General features: G+C 35.6%; 1 protein-coding gene across 1 annotated transcript in view; it reads left to right on the forward strand.

Annotated features, from left to right (window-relative positions):
• The window catches only part of SLC12A2 (solute carrier family 12 member 2), a 92118-nt gene extending 75110 nt beyond the window's left edge, over positions 1-17008 (forward strand). Inside the window, exons 19-27 of the mRNA XM_047778545.1 lie at positions 824-903; positions 3263-3388; positions 6171-6218; positions 7908-8030; positions 9482-9593; positions 10640-10726; positions 12261-12396; positions 12702-12769; positions 14145-17008. Coding sequence (XP_047634501.1) covers positions 824-903; positions 3263-3388; positions 6171-6218; positions 7908-8030; positions 9482-9593; positions 10640-10726; positions 12261-12396; positions 12702-12769; positions 14145-14280 — 916 coding nt within the window. The 3' untranslated portion in view covers positions 14281-17008. The remainder of the gene's footprint in view (positions 1-823; positions 904-3262; positions 3389-6170; positions 6219-7907; positions 8031-9481; positions 9594-10639; positions 10727-12260; positions 12397-12701; positions 12770-14144) is intronic.
• Positions 17009-26356: the final 9348 nt, after the last annotated feature.

Here is a 26356-nt window from a genome sequence, read left to right on the forward strand (position 1 = left end):
TTAGAGAAAGGACATTGTGAAGCAAGACTGTATCATGTGGGCCTGTGCTTTTTCTCTCTCAGGATGCAAGACCAGTGAGATGGAGTAATTATCCTAGGATAGAGAAAAAGAATGATTTGCAGATCATTCATTATTAGTTGTATTTGTCATAATGGGAGCACTGAAAGAAAGGAATCTTTCTGACTCTGACCTTGTAGGAACAGAAATAAATACTTGCTCTGAAAGTCAAGTATTACTCTAAGTATTTCTATAGCTTATAGCAAAAACATTTAGCCGTTTTAATCTTCAGTAAACTAAGAGCTCTTACATTTCTTGGCTTTTCCTTAAGGAAATTGATTTTGATTCAATTGATTTATTAACTATTTTAAAAAATACTTGTAGTTATTCTTCTCTAATAATTAATTAGGTCTTTCACAATACAGCTGAGGAAGGTTAGCGTGTCTGGTTTTTTTTTTTTTTTCCCCAGTAAATATCTTTTGACTTTAGTTAATTCAGCAGAGGAATGAGGCCAAAACTCTCTCTTTGTGATTTAAAACAACAACAACAAAAGACCTTTTACTGACATATTTTGACCTGAACATGTAAGGTCTATACTTAAGTAGTTTTAGAGATATTATAGAAGAGGGGAAAGGAAATGGTATAGCATTTGAAAGTAACATTATACAGATATCACAATAACTTTCAAAGCGTATTTTAAAAATAAGACATTTAAAGCAGAGAGTCTTGTTAGAAATCATCTACTATTGCCTTCATTTTAGAGAGGAGACGGAGAAATTTTTGTGATTAAAATAATGTTTTGTTTTGTTTTTTTTGTCTGTTATAGTGATGCCTTTGATATACAATACGGAGTAGTTGTTATCCGCCTACAAGAGGGTCTGGATATATCTCATCTTCAAGGACAAGGTAAATATTGTTTGCTACATTTTTTCTTTTAAAAATACAAAGTACTTTGTTAGAAAATTATATGTAGTTCTACAAATTTTTTGATAATTTTATTATTTACCATCCATTCTGTGACTGTACTTACTGTATGGTATTTTAAGATTGGATTTGTTTGGCTTTACCAAAGTTTTGTATTTTCTCTTTGTACCAACCTGGATGATGGCTAGTAATTATTAATAAAATAAAATTCAATTGAAATCATAAGTTTAAGAGAAACAAACAGCTATGATTGTAGTTTGGTCAAATTTGTAAAAATAGAGGATAGGTAAAATTACCAGAGGAAAACATTTTTAGACATTTTCATGTCTATGAAAGTCATGCTTTTACATGGAGGTATTAATAATGAAAAAATAAACTTGGTTATATCATTTACTCTTTCTTCAGAAAAGACCCTATAAATTATTCTTTTTTAATTTTCTCACTTTGAAATAACTGTTGATTTACAGAAAGTTGCAAAAAATAGTATAGAAGAGTCCTGTGTACCCTTCATCCACTTTCCTCCACTGGTAACATCTTGCACATCTGTAGTTCTGTATCAAACCAGGAAATTTTCATCGGGACTGTTTACCTTACCCAGATGTCATCAGTTTTATGTATAGTTGTGTGTACATGCGTGCACGTGTGTAGCTCTGTGCCACTTGTCACATATGTTGATTCATGTAACCAGCACCGCAATCAAGATACAGAACTATTCCATCGCCACAAAGATCTCCCTTGTGCTACTTGTTTATAGCCTCCATCATACTCTTCCCCTCTTCTCTAACCCACTTCCCACTAATCTTCTCTTCAACTGTGTAATTTTTTAGGCACTTAAAAACATTTTTTAAATTAAGTTTAAAACCTATTAAGGTATGCTTATTGCTTTTGCCACCTTTATAAAAACTATGCAAAATTCCATACCGGCTCATGATTTTCTGGTAGTTTAAAAAATACTATAAGCTTAAGAAAATTTGCATACCTAATATTTTACTCTCATCAATTAATTAACCTGGTCATCAAAATTAGCTAACCCTCAATAGCTGAGGCTTATAATGAACCTTTGTCATCTGTTTATGTATTTAAACTGTTTTAATCCTCCTACTCCCCCCTGCATTTTAAAGGTATTGTGCAGTTCTGAAAGGAATGCTTAGAGGTCTTTATCCATGTTACACAAAAGTATGGCCTGCTGAAAATGCATTTTCTTACTCTGGAGTAGGCCTTGCAAAATACTCTTTCCATTCTCTCTTGCTCTAACAGTTAATTTAGGGTTAGGATACCTGTTAACTCTGCGTAATTATTACTAGTGTTCCCTTTCACTCAAAAATAGCAGTTAATAAATTATAGAGTTCTAAAATTTGCTGGGATTTGAATGTGATTGAAACTTGAAGAATATATTTTCATGTGTTTATAATCATTATAAAAATTGTTTCAAAAGCCTCATTATTCATCATTAAGGTTTGGAAAAGGAATTTAGTTTAGCACAAGGCTTAAGGGCTTAGACTGTGGAGTCAGATATGCTTTAAAAATTCCAGGTTTTTCTCTTCATAGTATTTTTTGTAGCCTGGGCATATCTGTTGACTTACAAGGCTTAGTTTCCTCATCTTTACTTCATAGGGTTACTGTGAAGATAAAATAGGATATACAGCTCTTGGTATAGTGCTGGGTCCTAGGCTCACATAGTTTCTGTTGTTACTTAGTACACATGTATCGGTGATGAGGATTATGGATAGATGGCCAGTTTCTTATCTGTTTGCAGCCCTAAAAAGACAAAAGACAAAAAAAAAAAGTTTGTCTTTATGACAGATGTTTCTATGGTGGACACTAAATGTTTACTAACTCCCCCCCCAAAAAAAAACCCCAGAAAATGAGGAAAGTGCTTTAAAAATAGATAGCACGTGCACCATGAACTTATTAGGACAGGACTCTGTCACCTAGATTTGGCTCTATTGTCATGGATATCATTTTTCACTGTTTGTCATCTTACATGTATATGAAAATTTGTCACATTCTACATTTTTTGTATGTGTGGAAGATTTTGAGAATAGGTTAACATTTGATATATCATTCTTTTGTCTACCAGATTCTTATGTTCTATAAATCCAACACCTAATTCAGAGGTCTGACTTTAGTTATGGCTGAAGATAATTAAGTGAATAGTCAATTCATATTTGTTTATATAATAAATCCTTTATTGTAAACTTACTATTACTCATAATAAATTTTTACCATTATTCATAATAAATTTTTTCTTAGAGCTGTCATTTAATTGATATTATACCATGATGCCCTCTTTGGTTAAAATATGATGTAGATAACATTTGGAATACTTTTCTGTCTACAGAAGAATTACTGTCATCACAAGAGAAATCGCCTGGTGTCAAGGATGTGGTACTAAGTATGGAGTATAGTAAAAAATCAGATTTAGATACTTCTAAACCATCTAGTGAAAAATCCATTACACATAAAGGTAATTTTTATTCAAACAAGAAATTTTATTGGTAATAAATTGGTAATTTGACTAAATGGTTGACTAAATTTGACTAAATTTAATAAATGGTAACTTTGAAAGAAATAGTTTTTATTATATGCTGTGTCTTACAAAGTAACAAAGTACAGTTCTGAAACTTGTACTGTTCATCTCTAGTTGCTCAAATTTTATGCCTTTCAAAAAATGGCTACAAATGATTGATAATTTTTAAGGCATTAGAGTAGGTCATGGAATAGAAACCATGCCAATTAATTATATGCTAATATGCTTTTTATCTATACTTTTGTATGTTTTTATTTACAGTTAATTTTAATTTGAAGCATAGGTTAAATCTGAGCTTGGAAAGAAGCACGGTAGTTTGGGAGTAATTTGTGTATAGCATATGATAACCCCAAAAAGAATGAGGTTTATAAAATTAACTTACACAGTTTTTTGGTAAATGAAGATATTTCAATACCAGGAGTTTTGTTTATGTGCTGAGTTACTCAGAATATTTTTTCATCTACTGTACCTGGTATTGTTCAGGTAAAATAGTGTAATAAAAATTAAGTGTAATTTTATTCCACAATTATGGTCCTATGAAAAAAATGAGCTATTTATATTTGGTTGCTGAACTTTTAGGCCATAATTATAGACATAAATAACCCTAGCGGCTGATGTGGTTTAAGTCTCAAAAAGATTTCCAATCTCCTAAGAATTTGAAATAGTTTCATCCACAAATCTCTGTCATGTTTATGAGGAAAAAAGAGGGATGACTTCCAAATCTTACTGTCCCACCCTCACTCTCCTACCTCTGTTCAGTTGAATATCTCCATCTGTCCTGCTCCCAGTTGACACTGCAGTAAGAAAAAAATATGTACTATAAATTATCAAACTGTATATAATCATGCTTTTTGATTCTTGTAAACTAACTACTATTCTTATTCTAAAATTGATAACCTTGGACAAATCCTATCTCTGAAATCTCTCCCAGATGATATAGAAGCATTAATGTTGCTTTTTCTTTCCTCTTTATTTACCGTTTGCTTAGAGTAGTGGTAGTTGAGAGTTTAACTGAGACCCATTTTCCATTTCAGTTCTTTGCTGGCTTGATTATAATTTTTTTGTTTCACCTCAAAATTCTATAAACTGGTTCTGATAACTCTTCTTATGTTCCTGTATTTACTTTCAGTTTATGGTATATATTATTTTATTTTCTCTTTTTTGTTGTTGTCGTCCTTTTCTCTTGTCTAAAACAGATCCTTTATGGACTCTGATGGGAATTAATAGATAAAGCTATGATGGGAGGTAAAGAAGTAATATTTATCAAAAGAACTATTCCTCTCCCATTGTAGTAGATGTTATTCATAGAGTAGCTCATTAATGTGTACAGTATATGAAGTCATTACTTATTATAGAGTAGGTAACTGAGTCAGTACATTTCTACTCATCTTTTTATTACAAAAATGTAAATGCCTTTAACCCAATTTAAATGATTTTTAAGTGTCAAGATTTCCTTGACATTTCTGAGCAGTGAAGTGAGTGTAGAATGTCCAAAGTTACATTTGTAAGTGTTTTTATCATTAAAGATAATAAAAAGTATCTTCTTATAAGAACAGTATTTACTACAGTACAATATCTGTAATAATTGAAGTGTTTCTTGTTCTATAACAGGCATAAAAGATTACCACTCAAAAATAGCATTTTATTTTGTGTTTATTTTCTATTTAGCCAATAATTGTCAAAGTTAGAGAAAATAAAGAAAAGTTTATACAATTTTAAGTCTTTAGAATTATAAGTATTCTGGTATAGTTATATTTGGTATGTCTGTCTTGAGGCATACAGCATTCAAAGGAACAAAAAGAGTACCCTTTGAGTATGTGTTTTGTGTTAGGCACTGAGCAAAGTGAATTAATGCTTGTAGTATAACAGTCTTAAGAGGCAGGTATTGTTCACCCTTTTAACAAACGAGGGAAGTGAGGAGTTGAGTAACTACCTCAAAGTTACACAGCGAGAAAAAGGGTTAATCCTGGAATGCTGGGAGTCTGACTCAAGAGCGGACTGCGATATACTCTTTCCTGTCCAAGTTGGGAGTCTATGAACTTAAACAAATTATACAGCTTATAATAAGAAAAGAAATTAAGATTAGAAAACCTACTAAACCCAGAAAATATTTATAGATACATAAATAGAAATAGACCAAATATGCACACATATATGTATATACATCACACACACACATAAATTTAGGTATTTGAGAAATCACTCTTATGTAACCTGGCATTTTATATAAGTCAAAAGACTCTTGTCTCTGATCAAATTCCTTAATATTTCAAGTGGTAATTAATTTTTTAAAGTACCAAATATCTATTACGTGTTTCTAAAATTACTTGTTAGTCACTTGCACAGTGATGCAGTGGCATGTCTGAAATGTATGTATTACCCACAACACCAGTTTCTCAATATATTTTTACTCTACAAGCCATTGTTCAACAACTTTTCAACTGATTTCAAGTATGGTTTAAATTTCAAAAAATTCAAAGGTTTTTGTCACTTTTATAGGAGTGAAATAGGGATGGTTGTTACTCAGTAGCCCTGATACAGGCTGGCTTTCTAAAATCGTGAACACTCACTCAGTGCAGAGAGTATCTTCAATCTTAATTATTTCTCACAGTTTCTTCATACTATGTTTTGTTTATAAATGTGTTCTATTTACATTTTCATTATTTTATTAATATAAAGACAATTAACTTATATTTTGTGTTTTTTAAACATAATCTAGATGAGGAAGAGGATGGCAAGACTCCAACTCAACCACTGTTGAAAAAAGGCAGGCATTTTTCATCATTTTATTTTAATCCTTTTTCTCATACTGTTAATTCTTTAACTCCAGTCTTATTATTTTCTTCTTTACCTTAGTTTTTATTTCCATGGTGAGGTGATGTTACAGTTATTTATTAAATGCAGATTAGAAAAGTTATAGTTAGCCCAAGTAAAGCATTTAATCATCCCAGGAAAAGGTGATATATCAAAGACAATTCTTTTAAATCATCATGGCATTTCTGAAATATTCAAATCCTGAAAGTCAGTATTAATTTTTTAATTTAAACTGCATGGTTTAGATGATAAGTAGAGACACTGAAATAGGTTTATTGACAGTGTCACTTGCATTCTTTACCATCAGTTGTACCCAGCCAAGTCCTTAATTTTGATACTAATATATTTCTCATTTCAAAAATTACAATATTTCTCACAGTCCTGCTGCGTTTGGGAGATACACAGTCATGTCAACGTACATGAATTTTATGAGAAGGAGATAGAGGTGAGAGTTATGGAGCAGTGTGGTTTGGTAGCCATATTATTTCATCATGCACAATCATTCGTCATGTTTGCGTACATCATGGCAGCATGAAAAGTGAATGAAAGACATTCTACAAAAGTGATTCTGTGGATTTATGCTTTTAAAATTTTATGTAGGGATTTCATTATAGTCATTTGCTTGCTCACAGAGCCAGTTCCAACTCTTTTTTTCTTTTCTGGGGATGTAAATGGGAACTCCCTTGAGAAACTGTTTTTTAGACCTATAGCAGATGGGTGCTCTTCCTGGGAATTTCCCACCATCTTTCTGTGGTTCAGAGAAAGATGTGGTTATACAGGTTTAGAATTGGGCCTCACCTATTGAGGAGACGAAAGTTAGGTAAAGATGAGGGAGTTCTTCCTTAGACTGAGAGGTTTCACTGTGATGACTACAAGATTGTACTGAAATGTCTCCACTCCCTTCTGCCTTTTATATTACAGATGAGAATATTGTACTTAAAATTTTTTGAGCTTTAAATTATTGTGAAACCAGATTATAAAAGAAATATGTTTAGGGAACAGGCATAAACTTAAATTTGCCCAATAAGCCTAAAACAGCTTTTCAGAAATAAAAATATAACAGCAAGTTATAATTTTCTTGACTGATTTTTATGATTCTCTTTCATTCAGAATGTTTCAAAATATTAGAAACTCGGAGTTCCTGTCCTGGCTCAGTGGTTAACGAATCCGACTAGGAACCATGAGGTTGCAGGTTCGATCCCTGGCCTCGCTCAGTGGGTTAAGGATCTGGCGTTGCTGTGAGCTGTGGTGTAGGTCTCAGACACAGACATGGCTCGGATCTGGCATTGCTGTGGCTCTGGAGCGGCGGCCACAGCTCTGATTGGACCCCTAGCCTGGGAACCTCCACTTGTCACAGATTCGGCCCTAGAAAAGACCCCCCCCCCAAAAAAAAGACAAAATATTAGAAACTAGGCAAGGTAATTTGGATGAATTTAGGTATTAAAGAGATAGATTTATCATAACCATTCTGAAAGTATGTTTAAATTGTAGACAACTGAAACTTTATGATGGATGCCATGTATACAACTATGTATGTTATAAACATTTGAATATACAAAAGTTAGGGAACTATAGGAATTTAGCTAAAGATACTTTAATATTTACCTCCCTTATATCTTTATTTTTCTGCTTAATTCTTTAGAATCCAAAGGCCCTGCTGCTCCTTTAAATGTAGCTGACCAAAAGCTTCTTGAAGCTAGTACACAGTTTCAGAAAAAACAGGGAAAGAATACAATTGATGTCTGGTGGCTTTTTGATGATGGAGGTAAGGTTGCTAACATTTTTTAACAAGTTTAAATTTTCTGAAGTTGTGGGGCTAGTACTAGGCAATGGCATGTACTCTTCACCCATAGACCCAGTTCCCATTAGGCCAATATTCCTAAAAGCAACAGGATTACTTCCAGAATCAGGCTTCACACTTAGTTGTCATATGTCTTCATTGTCCTTCAGTTTGAAAGTTGCTCAGTCTTTCCTTGAGCTTCATGACTTCAACATTTAAAAAAAATATTATGGACCATTTTGTAGAATGTCACTCAGTTTGGAGTGCTGTTTGATGATTCATCATAATCAGTTTCAAGTTACGTATTTTGGGTAGAAATATCACGGAAGTGATGCTGTGCTCTTCTGCCCGTTTCTCACCAGGTGACATACCATGTTGATTTGTTCATAACTGATGAAAGTAGCTTTGACCATTGAGGAAGGTGGTTTTCATATACTGAAAAGTTATTGTTAACCCTTTTTATACTTACAGGTATTTGCGGGATGGGGAGTTACTTTGAGACTATATAAATATACCATTGTTACTGTGACTGCTGCCACCACGTTTAGCATCCATTGATATTTCTACCTGAATTTATTCTCCCTGTTATTATCATTGTGATGTGTCTGTGGTTGCCAAATGATTTTTCCAATCCTGTCATTTCTTCCTCATTTATTGCCTGGTGTTTTACTATAAAGAAGAGTTTCCTCTTTATTTCTATCTATGTGTACTTACAGATTCCTATTTTGTTTATTGGGTAAGATTTTTCATGCTTATTATTTGTTTTGATGATAACCCAGATTTGGCCAGCAGTATCCTTTCTAGGCTGACTCCTGTGTCCATTTGTCATGTCATTTATTTTCTGCAAGATGTTCCAGGCTCAGTTTTGTACTTTATCTACACCGGCCCTTGAATCACCCTTTATCCAAAGAGCCTGATTCCTTTTAGTAGAGAGTGGTATTTACAAACAAAGGTCAGGGATTTAGGTATGTCTATTGCTCCTAGGGTGTCACTGTTCCCAGGCTCTGTCAGTGGACAGATCAAGGAAATACACATATGTATGTTTTCTTGTATATATACAGGTATAGATGAAACCACTTCCAGTCCAACACTGCAGAGTTCATGCCAGCTTTTTTTTATGTTTCTCATTTCAGTGAGAAACATGGCTCACATTAGCTTCAATGAATATTCTCATTTCTTCAGTCCTGATGTAACTAGTCTCCTGACCTTGCCAGGCCATTAGTCCACTTCTCTGCCTTTCTTGCATGGCTCTGGCTCCACTGGGCATCCTTGCTTTTCCAGGCAAAGCCAAGTGGCTTTTTGTCTGAATTATTTAGGAAAGACAGAAAGATTTTGTTTCATGTTGAGTTGGAGAAAATAGCAACTAACTTGAATTAAAAGTTCTTGATAGAGAAATTAGTGTTTAGGTAATGATCTGTTATGTTTTTATGATTCAGGTTTGACCTTATTGATACCATATCTTCTGACTACCAAGAAAAAGTGGAAGGATTGTAAGATCAGAGTATTCATTGGTGGAAAAATAAACAGAATAGACCATGATCGGAGAGCGTAAGTCTGTTTTAAATTGATGAACATTTATCTAGTAGCACTTCGTTATTTCAATATAGATTTGATAGTATAAAATTAGACAATCCAGAAAATGTCATTTGCTCTGTTCTATGGTGAAGCTGAAAATTCTAGTCAAATGAATAAAACCTCATTCTCTCTTGTTTTCATGTTTGTTATAGATACTTCATTTTACTTATATGTAATATTTTTAATACAATGACATTTTAGAAGAACTTTAAATACTTGTGGCTTTGAAGTATTAAGCACATTTTTTAAAAATAGAAAGTGCACAAAAGTGGCGTTCATATGTTATATTTTGTAGACTTCTAGACAACAGAAATACGGAATAGCATTGTCCATTCTCTTATTTCTATCTCTCCTATCACACTGCTAGTGCTGGTTTCACTTCTTGAAGTCCTCTGTGTCTTGTCTCTGACCATTTAATAATATACTGTGCACACTGCTCCCAGTTTCACATCTGGAAAGTGGAGCTTTCACCATGTCATGCCTCTGCCCCGAATATTTTTAACTTCTCTGTTACATACCATAGAAAGTCTGTGTGACAGTCAGGCCCTTCCCTTAAGATCTGTCCACCTGTTTCCTTTCTGTCTTTATTTCCTGTTTCCCCAAGTAAGCCTTATTATACCTCAGTTTACATTTCTGCACCTGCCCTAAACATATAGAGGATTTCAGACTTAATTCCCTATACTTACCAATATAATTTGAATAAAATTTAACTTTTAAAAAACTAGCTGCCATTCAGATTTCATTATTAATGTCTCGTTCTTCCATTCATTTTTTTTTTTCAATACTAAGGAGAGATTCAGAGATATCAACAGAATTCAAAACAAGTTTCTACTCAGAGAATGTAGGTGTCTGCTTTATGAATGTATCACTTGAAGTAATTCAGGACGACTTTGTTTAGCACCTGATGGACTTTTCCTATAAATCATGCTTTTCAGATGTGTGGATTCAGCCCTAAGTAGAATAAAAATACTACTATATATAGCCTTCACGTATCACAATACTGTTCACTTTTGTTCTAGGATGGCTACTTTGCTTAGCAAGTTCCGGATAGACTTCTCTGATATCATGGTCTTAGGAGATATTAATACTAAACCAAAGAAAGAAAAGTAAGTTATTGGATAAATTACTTTATACAAATTTCTAATTGACCTACTCAGAGACTCTAACAGATCACTTAATTACTGTTACATGTGAAGTCAACCTGTTTTTAATATATAGCAGATGGCATTCCTATTGCAGGTACTGAAGTAAGCCCAAAGAGTTTTCAATATTTAGAGATGAATTTTATTACTACTTTGCAAGTAATTTCTGAAACTCATTAGTGCCACAGAAATTCCACATGGTTTTTAAATTTCCATTTTTCACCCCATTGTTCATTATGACCACTTAATCCCTATTCCGCATATGTATTACTTTTCAATATTTTATTACCAAAATAAGGGGGAAAAATCTAAGAATTTGCCTATAGTAATCACATTCAGAAATCTCAGAGAGTCAAAAAAAAGTAGACTTGTGGACTATTCTACCTTAAAATGGTATATGGAAGTTGTTACAACTGTACATATTTATATTATTATACATAATTTTAATTACTTCCAGATATATGTTAGCTATATGATGAAGCTGGTATAAAGAATTCACTTTAAGTAGAAAACAGCTATACCTTTGAGGTTGTAATTAGGGAGACATTTGTTTTTATTTATTTATTTTTATTTTTTTATTTTTTTGTCTTTTTTGCCATTTCTTGGGCCGCTCCCACGGCATATGGAGGTTCCCAGGCTAGGGGTCTAATGGGAGCTGTAGCCACCGGCCTACGCCAGAGCCACAGCAATGCGGGATCCTAGCTGCATCTGCAACCTACACCACCGCTCACAGCAACACCGGATCCTTAACCCACTGAGCAAGGGCAGGGATCGAACCCGCAACCTCATGGTTCCTAGTCGGATTCGTTAACCACTGCATCACCATGGGAACTCCGGAGACATTTGTTTTTAATAGAACAATATATATACACCAGGAGCTTTCTATGAGACTTGATACTGAAAAATACGTTTTCCATGTTTATAGGGGATTAGAATGCTATTAATAAAGCTTTTTCTATCTTTTGTCTTACTTGGGTACCTTTGGATCTAGAGCTTAATTTTGCATCTTCTCAAATGTTTAAGATCTGTACTTTCCTCCATACGAAATGTTCTTAGTACCTTTTCTTAACAGTACTTCTATTCATTGGTACTTAAACCAGGAAAGTTATTGAGTGTTTCAAGTAAAGGAGTAACAATTTTACCTCCTACTCAAAAGGCTATTTTAGCTATGTGATAAAATTTATTTAGGTTGAGGAGCATGGGCTAGGAGCAGGGGCAGTTACAGGGAGATCTGCATTAGCAGTTGATATGGCAATTCCTTTATTATGAATATGGTTCTAGTTTCTATTCAGTTAAGAGAAACTAGTGATTGTTATTTTCAAAATAAACTGCCAGAGTTATGGTTACAGGTAGGGTATGGAAGGGAGCATAGTACTGGAAAACACTAACTTCTGAAGTTATAATTACACTAACTTTTCAAGTTAACTTTAATGTTTAAGATCTTACTGTTAAGTAATTCAAAATAAAGTTAATTATCTTTATTCTCTATTTTTTTAAGTATTGTAGCTTTTGATGAAATGATTGAGCCGTATAGACTTCATGAAGATGATAAAGAACAAGATATTGCAGATAAAATGAAAGAAGATGAACCATGGCGAATAACAGATAATGAGCTTGAACTTTATAAGACCAAGGTATTCTTTCTCTCCTGCTTCCTTTTCATTTATCTTGCATGTGATTTTCAAAAAGTATCTAAGATACAAGTATCAAGAACAGTAACTGGTTAAGAAAGGTACCAACTGTGTAAACTACATCTACTTTAAGTCATAATTATATATGGATAGTGCAAATCATTAACTTTTTCTTAAATTAGGGAACAGATATTTTTATTATACCAAAATTGGTTTTGGTTTCTTTTCATCTACTTGTAGTTGTATGAAGCAGGGTAAATTCCAGTTTTCACAAGGTCTAAGGATGACTTTGTTCTGTTTCATTTCAGACATACCGGCAGATCAGGTTAAATGAATTATTAAAGGAACATTCAAACACAGCTAATATCATTGTCATGTAAGTAATACTGATACTAAGATGTTCTTGGGTATCCATTTTATGGTAATGGAATTAAGGTTCATTTCCCTTACCAAGAACATATCTGTATACTTAGTGGTTATGAAGAAAATAATTGTTTTCATTTTTTTATTAAAGTACAGTTGATTTACATTGTGCCAGTTTCTGCTGTACAGCAAAGTAGCCCAGTCATATGTATACATACATTCCTTTCCTTATGTTATCTTCCATCATGGTCTATTCTAAGAGATTGGATATAGTTCCCTGAGCTACACAGTAGGACCTCATTGCTTACTTATTCTAAATGTAATAGTTTGCATCTATTGACCCCACACTCCCTCCATTCTCCCCCTTGGCGACCATAAATCTTTTCTCAAGAATTTTTTAATACACTTTGCTTAAAGCACATGAAGGAATCATTCAGGATAGGAAAGAAAAACAAAAAGCTTATATTGAATCTAAGCAATTAGATTTATCGTAATAGTGTATTCTGGACCCTAAGCAGCTTCCTCGAAGAAACAACTCCATCAGGTTACGTGGAGGATTAAATTTAAAAAGTGGTTCCTGTCTGAATTTCCACGTCCAAGTGCCCACACACAAAGTTTACATATAGATACATTGTCCTTGCATTGAATATAGATGTTTATGCTCACCCTGGCTTTTCTTCCACTGAACAAAATTAGCTAGGTCTTTCTTGAACCCATATTTTCTCAGTCCTAGAGCCTGTGTCCTTAAATAGGCAAGAAAGGCTTAGACCTCTGCAAACATGCGAAATGATGAAATAAAGTAATACCAATGGACTGTTATTTTGATTAACAACAAACAGTTAATACACCAGAAAATTTCAGATTTTGCTGATGATAATATCTAATGAAAGACACTAAAACATAGAAATCTAGAGAGGAAACACTCTGGGAGCAGCTGGAATATACTACCACTGTCTCAAATGGAAATGAGAGCCCAGAGAGATAAGAGAAATTGAACATTAATATGTGGAATTAACTATGTTTGAATTTCATTTGTCCATGTATAGTTACCACTATTTAAATTCAGATAGAAACATCCCTTTCTCCTAGAAGAATTCTAAGGGAAAATTTTAGATTTAATGGTAACAACTGTGTTATGGTCTATAGAAATATTTATTTGCTCTTTTTATGAAATATTTAAGAAATCTTTTGTTCAAACTTAGAAAAAAAGATATAGTGATATGTAAGCATAGTAGTGGCTACACTATATGCAGAATTTCCTTACATTCAAAAATAATCGGTAACTGTAGTAAGTATTAGTTACTATGATTCAATTTATAACTTTTATTACATTTTATTCTTCTCAATTTAAGTGCATTGCTTAATTTCCTTTCTTTTTTCAATACTAGGAGTCTCCCAGTTGCAAGAAAAGGTGCTGTGTCTAGTGCTCTCTACATGGCATGGTTAGAAGCTCTGTCCAAGGACCTACCACCAATTCTCCTAGTCCGTGGAAATCATCAGAGCGTCCTTACTTTCTATTCTTAAATGTTCTATCTGCACAGTGGACAGTCCTCCAGATGGTACTTCAGTGCCTAGTGAAGTAACTGATAACACTGAAATCTTCAATGACACATTAACATCACAACGGCGAACTGGGACTTTTTTCACTATTTCATTAATTTGAAAGCACACAGGGAAGTTGCTCCATTGATATGTGTATGGAGACTTCAGTTTTAGTCAATTCTATATCTCAGTCTTAATGATGTTTTTGGACTGAAGCTCATGAGAGTTAGTTTTTCTTTGCTACTTGAATAGCAATAAAAGTATGTTATTTTTTGATTGATGAAAGGAGTACAAAAAGCCTTTAGCCTTGAGGTGCCTTCTGAAATTAACCAAATTCCATCCATATATCCTCTTTTATAAATTTGTACAATGTCAGACTTTGCCTTCAACTGTTTTTATTTCTAGGGTCTTTCACCTTAAAATTGACACCGCTTTTCTTTTTCCATTGACCAATTAGTGTTAAGTACTATATATATGTTTTCTATTTCTTTTGTAAAAGTGTCTGTTTAGATATTAAAGGTGAGAATTAGGGCAAGTTAATGAAAATGCAAGAAAAAAAAATGGGAACCAAAAAGTGACTCCAAGGTTAGGTTTGCATGAGTATGTATAAATGTAGATCTAGGGGAAAAAAGGCCCAATAAACTTTCTGTTGTTGTTTTTTTAAAACCTCTAATTGGCTGTTATTTATATCTTACTTGACTATTATTTCTTGAAACCTTAGGGAAGGTTGAAGATTTATCCAGTACTTCTATATACCATGCTGAAAAATCACATATTGTCATTCTTTAGACAAAAAGCTTCAAGATCATTTGTATTTATTATAAGAAAGATCTGTCCTGATTTAGTTTTCCTCAAATCTGAGGGACTTCTACAAAATGCTACAAGATTTTACTGGAGGAAAATTAGACAAAGCATTGTCATTTAATGGAATATTTCAGTAAACACTACGTGGTATTTCACTGTACTATCCTTTTTAAAAAAATCATTAAAATACTTAATGTTTCATCAAATGGTTAAATGGACCACTGGTTTCTTAGTGAAATGTTTTTAGGCTTAATTCAGTTGTCAAGTACACTTAGTCTTAATTAATATACTCAGGTTTGAACAGATTATTCTGAACATTTAAATTTAATCCATTAATACTTTAAAACTTTTGTGTTAAGAAAAACTGCCAGTTTGTGCTTTTGGAATGTCTGTTTTGACATCATAGTCTACTAGTACAATTTTGACAGTACATATGTACTGTTACTAAAAGCTTTATATGCAATTATTAATGTGAAGTTTTCATTTTTTATTCAAGGAAGGATTTCCTAGAAACATTTCAAGGGATAATATGTCTACATATCTGTATGTGTGTGTGTGTATATATATGCATACACAGATGCATGTATGTATTTATAATGTGTTGCTGGTCTTTCGCATTTTAAAGTGATCAAGATTCATCAGATTAATTTTTTTTTGTTTCAGTAAACATAAGTTCACGGATTGAAAGATACAGGTTTCATTTCACCTTTCCAAAGGTGATTATTTGAAGGGCATGTAACTTCACACAGTTAACATTCAGTTTGAAAATGGGGTACATTTATTTCAATGTGTTCATTGGTATAAGTTTCACTGGTGAAGGATTTTTGCAGGTTTTCATGAATCTTGATAGAAATCTATTTAAAAAAACTGTTCAGTAGTGCAGTATTTTTGCTGCTGAGTATGAACTAAGTTAATATGAAAACATCTGATAATTTACAATTCAGAATAACTAAGGGAATGAGGTAATTGTTTTTCTAAAAACTTTTTCCTATAACTCACAGCATTGTACCATTTATTGGCGGTTTTGTAGTGTTTGGGGGGGAAGACAGTAGAAATGTCATATTATTCAATAGACAATATCATGTTTGAACTTTTTTAATGGATAATAGGGCATAACTGAGTGCTGCTATCTTGAAATGTGCACAGGTACACTTAATTTTTTTTTAAGTTTTTCCCATTCAGGAAAACATTGTTGTGATCTATACTACAGGAACCAAATGTCATGCATCATACATATGTGTATAAAGTACATAAAATATATCTAAATATGCATAATGGGGGGAGGGTAATATTGTCTGTGAAATAATGTAAGAAGCTTTTCACTTTAAAGAAAAAATGCATTACTTTCACTTAACATTAGACACCAGGTCAAAATTTTCAAGGTTGTTGTAGTACTCTAATAAATTCCAACAGTTGATTCTTAGACATGCTAGCTAGTGTTGAAGCTGTTCTACTCTATTTATGCTGAATTTGATTATTTTAATGCCAAAAATTTTTTTTAGTTATAATCACTGGTGATAACTTGGAAATAAATAATTATGCAATGACAGCTGACAGTTCATTATCTCTAGGTAAAAATTCACTGGGTTTAGAGAATGGTGTTATTAGCTGATTATTAACAAATCAAATATTTATTTGTTACATTATTTTGTTTGTATTTCAAATTTCCTTTTACATTCTTTTTTTATGCTTTCTGACATTACATATTTTTAAAGAGTATGGAAAAATAATTTAAAGATTTGAGGTCTGGTGGATGTTTATCTACTAAGTTTGAAAATGTAATATTTTGATAATATTGTACTAAAACTGTCACACAAATGCTTTTCTAATGTTTTAACGTTGAGTATTGCAGTTGCTGCTTTGTACAGAGGTTACTGCAATAAAGGAAGTGGATTCATTAAACCTATTTAAAGTCTACTCTTATGTTTTATCTGTTTCATAAATCTGTCAACTTTGTGATTTAGTCTTATTTATACATTTATTTCATGGTTGTCTGGGTTTTTTAAATGGCTTTTAGCATAATATTCAGGCCTGGAAAAGTTGTTGGAAATTGTTCACTATTCTTAAGGCTTTCGTATAATCACTATTTATATTGACAGTGTGATTGAGCCATGTCAGATGCAGCTCATTTTGATATTTTGTAAATGACTTAGCTTTTCTTATTCTGCTTTATTTATCTTTGGCTTAAATCATGTGTTTATGAAAGAGGAAACTTGAAGATTAAAATCGATTCATCATCCCTGAGTATAATCTGATTCTTTTCTTCCTAAGATTTTTGGCAAAGCTAATTTATAATTTTACAAAGCATTTTCACTTTATTTGAACCTTGCATTGTATGTGGAGAACAGCTATTTCTCTTCTACTATTGATAACGTAGCTTGGTGCATTGTAGTGAGTTTCTCAAGGTCATGTGATAAATCAGCAAAGGATGTTGGCCTTGATCACTGATTTTTCACCTTCAGGGATACCACCATGATGCACTCAAGGCTGCCTACTCCATAACTTAATGGCCAGGATCAGTCATTTCCAAACTACTCATACTTATCTGCCCAGCAAGTGTGTGCTCAGGTATTGCAAATTATAGCTACAAGTATAGATTAGTTACAGGTGCCCTAATAGATCTGAAACAAATTTAAGTATCTAAGTATCCATTGTATGACATTTGCTTTTTGTTTATTCTCCTAGTGGCTGCTATTCAGGCCACTTTACTCACATTTTGGGGGATTCAAAGGCAGTTAGGCAGCTATGCATATGGTATTTACAAATACCGGAGTTACTAACAAACACTTTTCAAAACAGGAAATGTAATTAATCTTTGAGTCAGAAAGGTTTTTCGGTTTATTCACTGGTAATAAAAGATAAATGCTTTTGATGCACTTCTACCTTTGTATTAACAGGATATTTGTATGATCATGGGAAATAGATAGTAGTCTAATGTTTAACTATTAAAGTTCTAGGATATACTCATCAAAAAGTACTCTTGAGCTAGTTCAGATAGTAGATACGCAAAAGGTGTTGGTGGATAAACCAATTTGACATCTTTCTTTTTTTCTTTTGTAGACCACTAAAATTCCTGAAGATTCAGTTTTGTTTTTTATTGAATCTTGAGGCAATGTCTAAACATGTAGGATAGGAGTTTCAGATAGGGTATTAAATGGTAACATTAAGAACTTCAGCTCATTTTTTCCCCTTGGATCTACCACTGAGTTTTGTGTTAGACAAGAGTTAGAAACTACTGTTTAGAGGAAAACGTAAAGACCTGAATTTTTCCCCTCCTATTGTGCAACTTTACTTGTGGCTGCTGTCCTCATGGATCACTCATTCCCAAAGATGATAATGTCCTGTCGACACAGCACTTTTGTCCCACTCTTTTAGGGTATAAATGGAAATTAGCAAGATATTCTGCCCACAGCTCCAAATGAAATTTACTTTTTTGATCCACAGAATAGGATCAGGGATGCGTTCATGGATAACTGAATCAAAACCAGATGCCCCAGACTCAGTACTTGTCGGAATTTCCTTAGAATACTGCTAAATAACTTTGGGGGTGGAGATTTTATCCTGGAAGTGTTAAAGAAGGAAAGCAGTTTACAGGATAATTTCAGATCCAGTTCATATCTCTAACAACAAAGTTTCAAAAGTAAGGAGTGTGGTGTTTTTTTTTTTTTGTTTTTTGTCTTTTTGCTATTTATTGGGCCGCTCCCACGGCATATGGAGGTTCCCAGGCTAGGGGTCGAATCGGAGCTGTAGCCACCGGCCTACGCCAGAGCCACAGCAACTCAGGATCCGAGCCGTGTCTGTAACCTACACCACAGCTCATGGCAACGCCGGATCGTTAACCCACTGGGCAAGGTCAGGGATGGAACCCGCAACCTCATGGTTCCTAGTTGGATTCGTTAACCACTGCGCCACAACGGGAACTCCAGGAGTGTGTTTTTGATTTACATAGCTACACATAAGGCATGTAACAACTACTACTGTAAGGTATGATTGAATTTGCTTCTTTACATTCTCAATAAATATTAAGCCCCAAGTAAGCTATTTTTTTTTAATTTTATTTATTTATTTTTGGTCTTTTTGCCATTTCTTGGGCCGCTCCCACAGCATATGGAGGTTCCCAGGCTAGGGGTCTAATGGGAGCTGTAGCCGCCGGCCTACGCCAGAGCCACAGCAACGCAGGATCTGAGCCGCGTCTGCAACCTACACCACAGCTCACAGCAATGCTGAGCAAGGGCAGGGATCGAACCCGCAACCTCATGGTTCCTAGTCGGATTCGCTAACCACTGCGCCACGACGGGAACTCCCAAGTAAGCTATTTTTAAAGGAGGTTGTCACAATTTGAAAAGGAGCAAGCTTTAGGGATTTCTCTGAATGACCAATAAGACATAGGTTACTTTTATTTTAAGCCCACAACATTTTCAATTTAAGCCATGAAAACTAATTAGAGTGTCTTAAAAGTGTTATTAGGTAAGACATTTAAAAGATGACAAGGACCAATTGGGAACTGGGGTGGGAGGGTATTAGGATGGAGAGTTAGACTCCAAGAAAGAAGGTTCATGGACTGACCGAAAGATTTGCCTCTTTATGGATAAAGGTTTTTTCAGTCATTCTTCCTTCTGGGAATCAGTGAATTGTGAAGAATGGAAATTAGTACGGATTTTTAAAAATTTTTAATCAGCATCTCCTATTAGATACATGGTACTACTAAATTCAGAGGTATGATCTACATCTTTCCGGTAGTCTCCTTATGGCTCATCCATCAATGAAGATAATCCTTTTGTTTCCTGTATGCACCTGTGAGCTTAACACTGTTGACATAAGTTTTATACTTAATTTTTTCCTTTAAATTGACGGTGGGGAAGCACAGGTGTATTATGTTTTGAAACACAGACTAGAACAGCGGTTTTCAAACTTCAGTGTGCGTCAGAATCACCTGGAGAGCTTGTTAAACCATACTTTGCTCCTGCCAAAAATTTGTTCTAAGTGAAATTACTCCCCTGACAAACTCTGCTTCTTAGTATCCCCCTCTCTTATGGTTGCCTTTGTCCTTTATCCATGCCCTATCCATTGAGTTTCTTCTACAAGGTACACATATTTCCATCTTCCCTCAGCTGTGAAGGTGGATGATGACCTCCTTTCCACATTCCTCAGTGTTTTCCTTTTTATATTAGATCTTAAGTGGCAGGACTAGAACCCAAAGCAGGTTAACAGAAAAAGACAGTTGCCACAGTGTGCTTGATGGCTTCTGAAAAAACCAACTCAATCCCAGTAGTTGAACAAGAACAACTGTAATAAAAAGGTGGTATGCTGACAGCATAACATTATTTTCCAGGAGCCATGCCCTCTCCTTGGGTTTGCCCTGGAGTCTGGGGTCTATGTAGTCCAGGAAATTGGGGAAGATCTTTAGCTCTTTGGTCCGCCAATGGCTGGCTGCTTTTCCAAGGGCTGGGCTCCCAGGTTCCAGAGGTTGATTCAAAAGTGAGTAGCTCTGCAGGACAAACCCAAGCCACCAACACCTTTTACTAGGTTCCAAGCTCTGCAACAGTATGCTTAATATCCACTCCCCTTCCCATTTTCCACCCAAGCCGAAAGTCCCACAGTCAACCCTGTTCACGGCATTTGGCAGAGGATTCCTGACTCCCTAGTCTGCAGCAACTCCATTTGTCCACCTCCTTCCCCTTGTCCTTTCTCCTTAGTATCTCTCCTGAGCTCCTTCCCACACCACTTCCCACCCACTCCAGGGGGCAGCTTACCCTCCATCCCCAAAGAACAAGAATCAACCTTTTTTCCCCCTTTCCCTTTCCCTGACAGTGGGTCTTCATGGCCCATGGGAAAAATGAAGAAAATTTCAGTTAGTAGGCTCTAGGTCACAGAAGAGTAGGCTTTCTCTACAGTACCTAGACATGCAATAGCCATTTAGAAATGCATTTAGAATGGCAATAAATAGGCAGCATATAGTCTCAACAGCTCACCGTGTTACCCTTGAACCATGTCCAGGCAATGAATGGTAACCCCCGCAAAAGCTTTAAACAGTATATAGTACAGGATTAACTTCGCTATGGGAAGACATTCACTACCCCCAGACTACAGTAGGGGGAGCCACGGGGCACCGGTGGCAGGAACACTTCATAGAAGCTCCTTACAAGTGTTCAGGAGAGAGATGTCAGAAGAATGGAGGGAAAGAACCAAGTGAGTAGCAGAAAAAAATGGAAAGGGAAGTTTAAATTCAGAAAACATACTGAGAAAGAATTTTAAAGGCAATAGGATATAGTGTGAATAGGAGGAGAGACTAGGGAATGAGATGAGGAAGAGGTCAAGGTTTCTGCCTTGACCACGAGTGGATGCTGAAACTGATAACAAAAAGCCAAGCAGGTTTGGGGAAAGATGTAGGGAGGGGGAGGAGGATGACAAAGGAGCTATTTAGAACATGAGTTAAAGGCACAGGGTCTCCCAAAGCAATCTACAGATTCAATGCAATCCCTATCAAATGACCCATGACATTTTTCACAGAACTAGAACAAACAATCCAAACATTTATATGGGACCACAAAAGACCCAGAATCGCCAAAGCAATCCTGAGAAACAAAAACCAAGCAGGAGGCATAACTCTCCCAGACTTCAAGAAATACTACAAAGCCACAGTCATCAAAACAGTGTGGGACTGGGATCAAAACAGACAGACAGACCAATGGAACAGAAGAGAGAATCCGGAAATAAACCCGGACACCTATGGTCAATTAATCTTTGACAAGGGAGGCAAGAACATCAAATGGGAAAAAGAAAGTCTATTCAGCAAGCATTGCTGGGAAACCTGGACAGCTGCATGCAAAGCAATGAAACTAGAACACACCCTCACACCATGCACAAAAATAAACTCCAAATGGCTGAAAGACTTAGATATACGACAGGACACCATCAAACTCCTAGAAGAAAACATTGGCAAAACACTCTCTGACATCAACATCATGAGTATTTTCTCAGGTCAGTCTCCCAAAGCAATCGAAATAAGAGCAAAAATAAACCCATGGGACCTCATCAAACTGAAAAGCTTTTGCACAGCAAAGGAAACCCAAAAGAAAACAAAAAGACAACTTACAGAATGGGAGAAAACAGTTTCAAATGATGCAACCGACAAGGGCTTAATCTCTAGAATATATAAGCAACTTATACAACCCAACAGCAAAAAAGCCAATCAATCAATGGAAAAATGGGCAAAAGACCTGAATAGACATTTCTCCAAAGAAGATATACAGATGGCCAACAAACACATGAAAAAATGCTCAACCTCACTGGTTATAAGAGAAATGCAAATCAAAACTACCATGAGATATCACCTCACACCAGTCAGAATGGCCATCATTAATAAATCCACAAAGAACAAGTGCTGGAGGGGCTGTGGAGAAAAGGGAACCCTCCTGCACTGTTGGTGGGAATGTCAACTGGTACAGCCACTATGGAGAACAGTTTGGAGATACCTTAGAAATCTGTACATAGAACTTCCATATGACCCCGCAATCCCACTCTTGGGCATCTATCCAGACAAAACTCTACTTAAAAGAGACACATGCACCCGCATGTTCATTGCAGCACTATTCACAATAGCCAGGACATGGAAACAACCCAAATGTCCATCGACAGAGGATTGGATTCGGAAGAGGTGGTCTATATACACAATGGAATACTACTCAGCCATAAAAGAGAATGACATAATGCCATTTGCAGCAACATGGATGGAGCTAGAGAATCTCATACTGAGTGAAATGAGCCAGAAAGACAAAGACAAATACCATATGATATCACTCATAACTGGAATCTAATATCCAGCACAAATGAACATCTCCACAGAAAAGAAAATCATGGACTTAAAGAAGAGACTTGTTGCTGCCTGATGGGAGGGGGAGGGAGTGGGAGGGATCAGGAGCTTGGGCTTATCAGACACAACTTAGAATAGATTTACAAGGAGATCCTGCTGAATAGCATTGAGAACTTTGTCTAGATACTCATGTTGCAACAGAAGAAAGGCTGGGGGAAAAATGTAATTGTAATGTATACATGTAAGGATAACCTGACCCCCTTGCTGTACAGTGGGAAAATAAAAATAAAAATAAAAAATAAAAAATAAAAAGCTTTCTCCATGAGTTCTAAAAAAAAAAAAAAAAAGGCACAGGGTCTGGAACCCAAAATGACAAGTAGGTATTGAGCTACTGAAATAATTTATGGATAAAATTGTGACTGGAGCCTTCTTTGGAAGCAATGCTTAAATTATGTTGATTTTGTTTCATGGTTACTGTTTACTTAGGTTTTCTGCTTCTTGCTGTGTCAATTTTAATAATCTTTCATTAAATGTGAATTCCTATGCCTTAAACTTTTTTAGCAGTTACAACATGCTTTTATAATTTCAAAATTTATAAACTTGATATATTCATTTCCTTTTTTACATTTTTTCTCTTATTTCTGTATTGGATTTATTTCTGATCCTTAGAATAAACACGTTTGAATTTACTTATCACTTCCATTAATTTTCTTAGGTATCATGGCTGAAGAAAGAAAAAGAAGCATGCTCTACATTTTAATTCTTTCCTTCCTAAATCATATGGAATGTTTTTTTCTTCCAGTTAATCCCAGAAAAACACACTATAAGATATATATCTATAGAAATATTCATTAGTTTCCAAAAGGTATCACTATTTTGCAAATGTAAATAAAGGAAAAGTCATGCTCCTATCTCTAACAGGCTTAACTATTTCAAAACATCAAAGATACTCTTCTATTTCTAAGACCATGGCATAAAATTAGCTCCTTGGCAGAAAGCTACACATGAGCTCAGGATGCACAGAGAGCTGACATGCTCTGCTGGATGAACTTATTGTACTGGAATAGCTGATAAATAAGAGCTATCTCTTAAACTTAAAAAAAAAAAATGATGAAGAAAGTCACCAGTACAGTACAGTGAAAGGAGTATTTTCTGCTCATTACAGGAGACCACGTTTTTTCAGAGAAGCTGAGTATACTGGCAGGTCCTCTTGTGTGAGGAAACAGAAACGTAGACATGGCCTTCCAGAGAAGCTGACTATGCTGTGATAACAGCCCCTCTAAGCCTTGCTCAACTCTACTAAAAGGACAGATAATACTATCCACTTCAGAGAGGGGCTGTGAGATTTAAGTAAGTTAGAATATTTAAACAGGTGGCATATGGAAAGTGTTCAACTGATGCCAACACTTTCTCCCTCATCTCTCCTGAATTAGAAGATGATACTCAACCATTCCGAGCACCATGACTCCATCATCTTGCTCACTACTCCACCCCAGGACAATCCACCACCTGATCTTATTGATATTTTCCTCCTAAACAACTCAAATCTCTACCTCTCTCCAAACATTAGTTTAGCTATGACATCAGTTCTGATTTCCAACACTGTGAGACTGATCATGACAGGCTTGGCCTGCTCTTGTCCTAATATGATGATAAGAAAGAGTCTGTGATTATAAAGTTAAGGCAAAGGAGTGATTCCTTGTACCTGGTGGAGGTAGACCCTTACTTGGGTACTGATGTGCACCAAGCTTTTGGGCTCCTCTCTCCTGAAAGCTCTCTCCCTCCATGTCTCCTGAACATGGTATGGTGGGTGCATTCCTGAGGAACTAGGGGGCCCACTTTAGAGCTACATCCACCAGTTTTTATCCTTTGCACTGTTTCCTTGCTAGTCCTTCAGCAAACCCAAGCAGAGACCACTCAAACTTAGTCCAAATCTTTATTCTCTCTAGTCCTCTCAGACCTGGACTTTGCAGATTGGCCAGAATGATTGCATAGTTTACATCATTACAAAAAAGTTTCTCATTTGTCTCTTTTCCTCCCGTATCACATCATTCTGAAAATGAACCTAGAGAGAGGTTCATTTCTAGCTCCCACTGTCCCTTGTCTTCAGCTCTCTATTCCAGCCAGACAATCTGCACAGGCTGTTGCTTCCAAGCAATTGAACACCTCAGTTTTGCTGGCTGGTCTATCCTTGAACTACCCTCCTCAAGAGGAAGCTCTGAATTAACTGCTATGGGAAGTTTTCTCTGATGCCACCAGGCTGCATTAGGAGTCCCTCTCTACTGTGCCCCTCTGTGCTCACCCATTTGTCCCTGCCATGGCTTCACCACGCACATTGGAGTTACTTGCTCTGTTCTATGTTTTACCCCATCTGGGAGCACCCTAGGGGCAGGGACCTCAGGCAGGGCTTACAACATAGTGGGCACTTAATGTTGCTGAATGTGTAAATAAATGAAGTGAATGAGCGAACATTCATTCAATGCATTTTTTTTTAAATCTTATGAATACTATAGTCACTAGTTTATTGTGTTTCCCATTTAACCTTGACTAATAAGTGAAGAACTATTAGGAATATACGGCAGACATTCAAAGCATTAGGGCAATCCCTGGCTTTCTCTTTCCCACTTCACTCTGACTTCTTCACTGATATCATAGCATCAGTACATTTTGGGAACTAAATGAGAGTTGTGAAGTGGAGCTTGGCACTTGCCATCACTTGCCATCTACCTCTACACCGACTGAATCCTGAGTCACTTCAGCTGTCAACCCGAAACACCCCCTGAGCAGAGCTCAAGGCAGAAATCTAGAGTGAGGCACTCTGTGCTCTGGGAAAACTGGCAGAACAGGTCTTCAGATAGTTTTAGGAAAAGATTTTATGAACCCACTTCTTGCATCTCCTTGTATCCAGAAAAACACTGAAATCCTTCATGGTATTTCATCTGATGTCTACTCCCTGTGACTAGTAATAACCTTCATGAGACTAGCAGCAAACTTCTGTGAAATGTGCTCATGGCTGCATGCACCTCCTCCTTCACCTTTATCACATATACACTGATATTATTTCCCCCTGTCTCTTTGGGGCTGTATTTCCTAGTTATCTGAAATACTGCTGCCCAGGCTATTTTTTTTAAAAAAAAAAAACAAAAACAAAAACAAAAAGATGTCAGTCATCAGCAAGTGCACCCACCTCTAAGGGTAGAGTTGGTGAGCTCTGAGAGAACTCCGGAAGAAAACAAAGAATACCTGCCATCCAGCAGTCATCAGACTTCAGCCACTCCTTATAGCAAGCCCTGAGGAAACTCAGGCTGTGAAAACAAAGGATACTAGCCCCAGACAGCTGAGCTGCATATCAAACAAATGATTTCAGGGAGCCCAGACCTTTGCATCTTCCCATAGAAAAGCGCTAGGTTCTTTAACTTCAAATATCTGGTTTTCTGTAAT

The sequence above is a fragment of the Phacochoerus africanus genome, chromosome 4 (genome assembly GCF_016906955.1).
Source record: "Phacochoerus africanus isolate WHEZ1 chromosome 4, ROS_Pafr_v1, whole genome shotgun sequence".
NCBI lineage: Eukaryota > Metazoa > Chordata > Mammalia > Artiodactyla > Suidae > Phacochoerus > Phacochoerus africanus.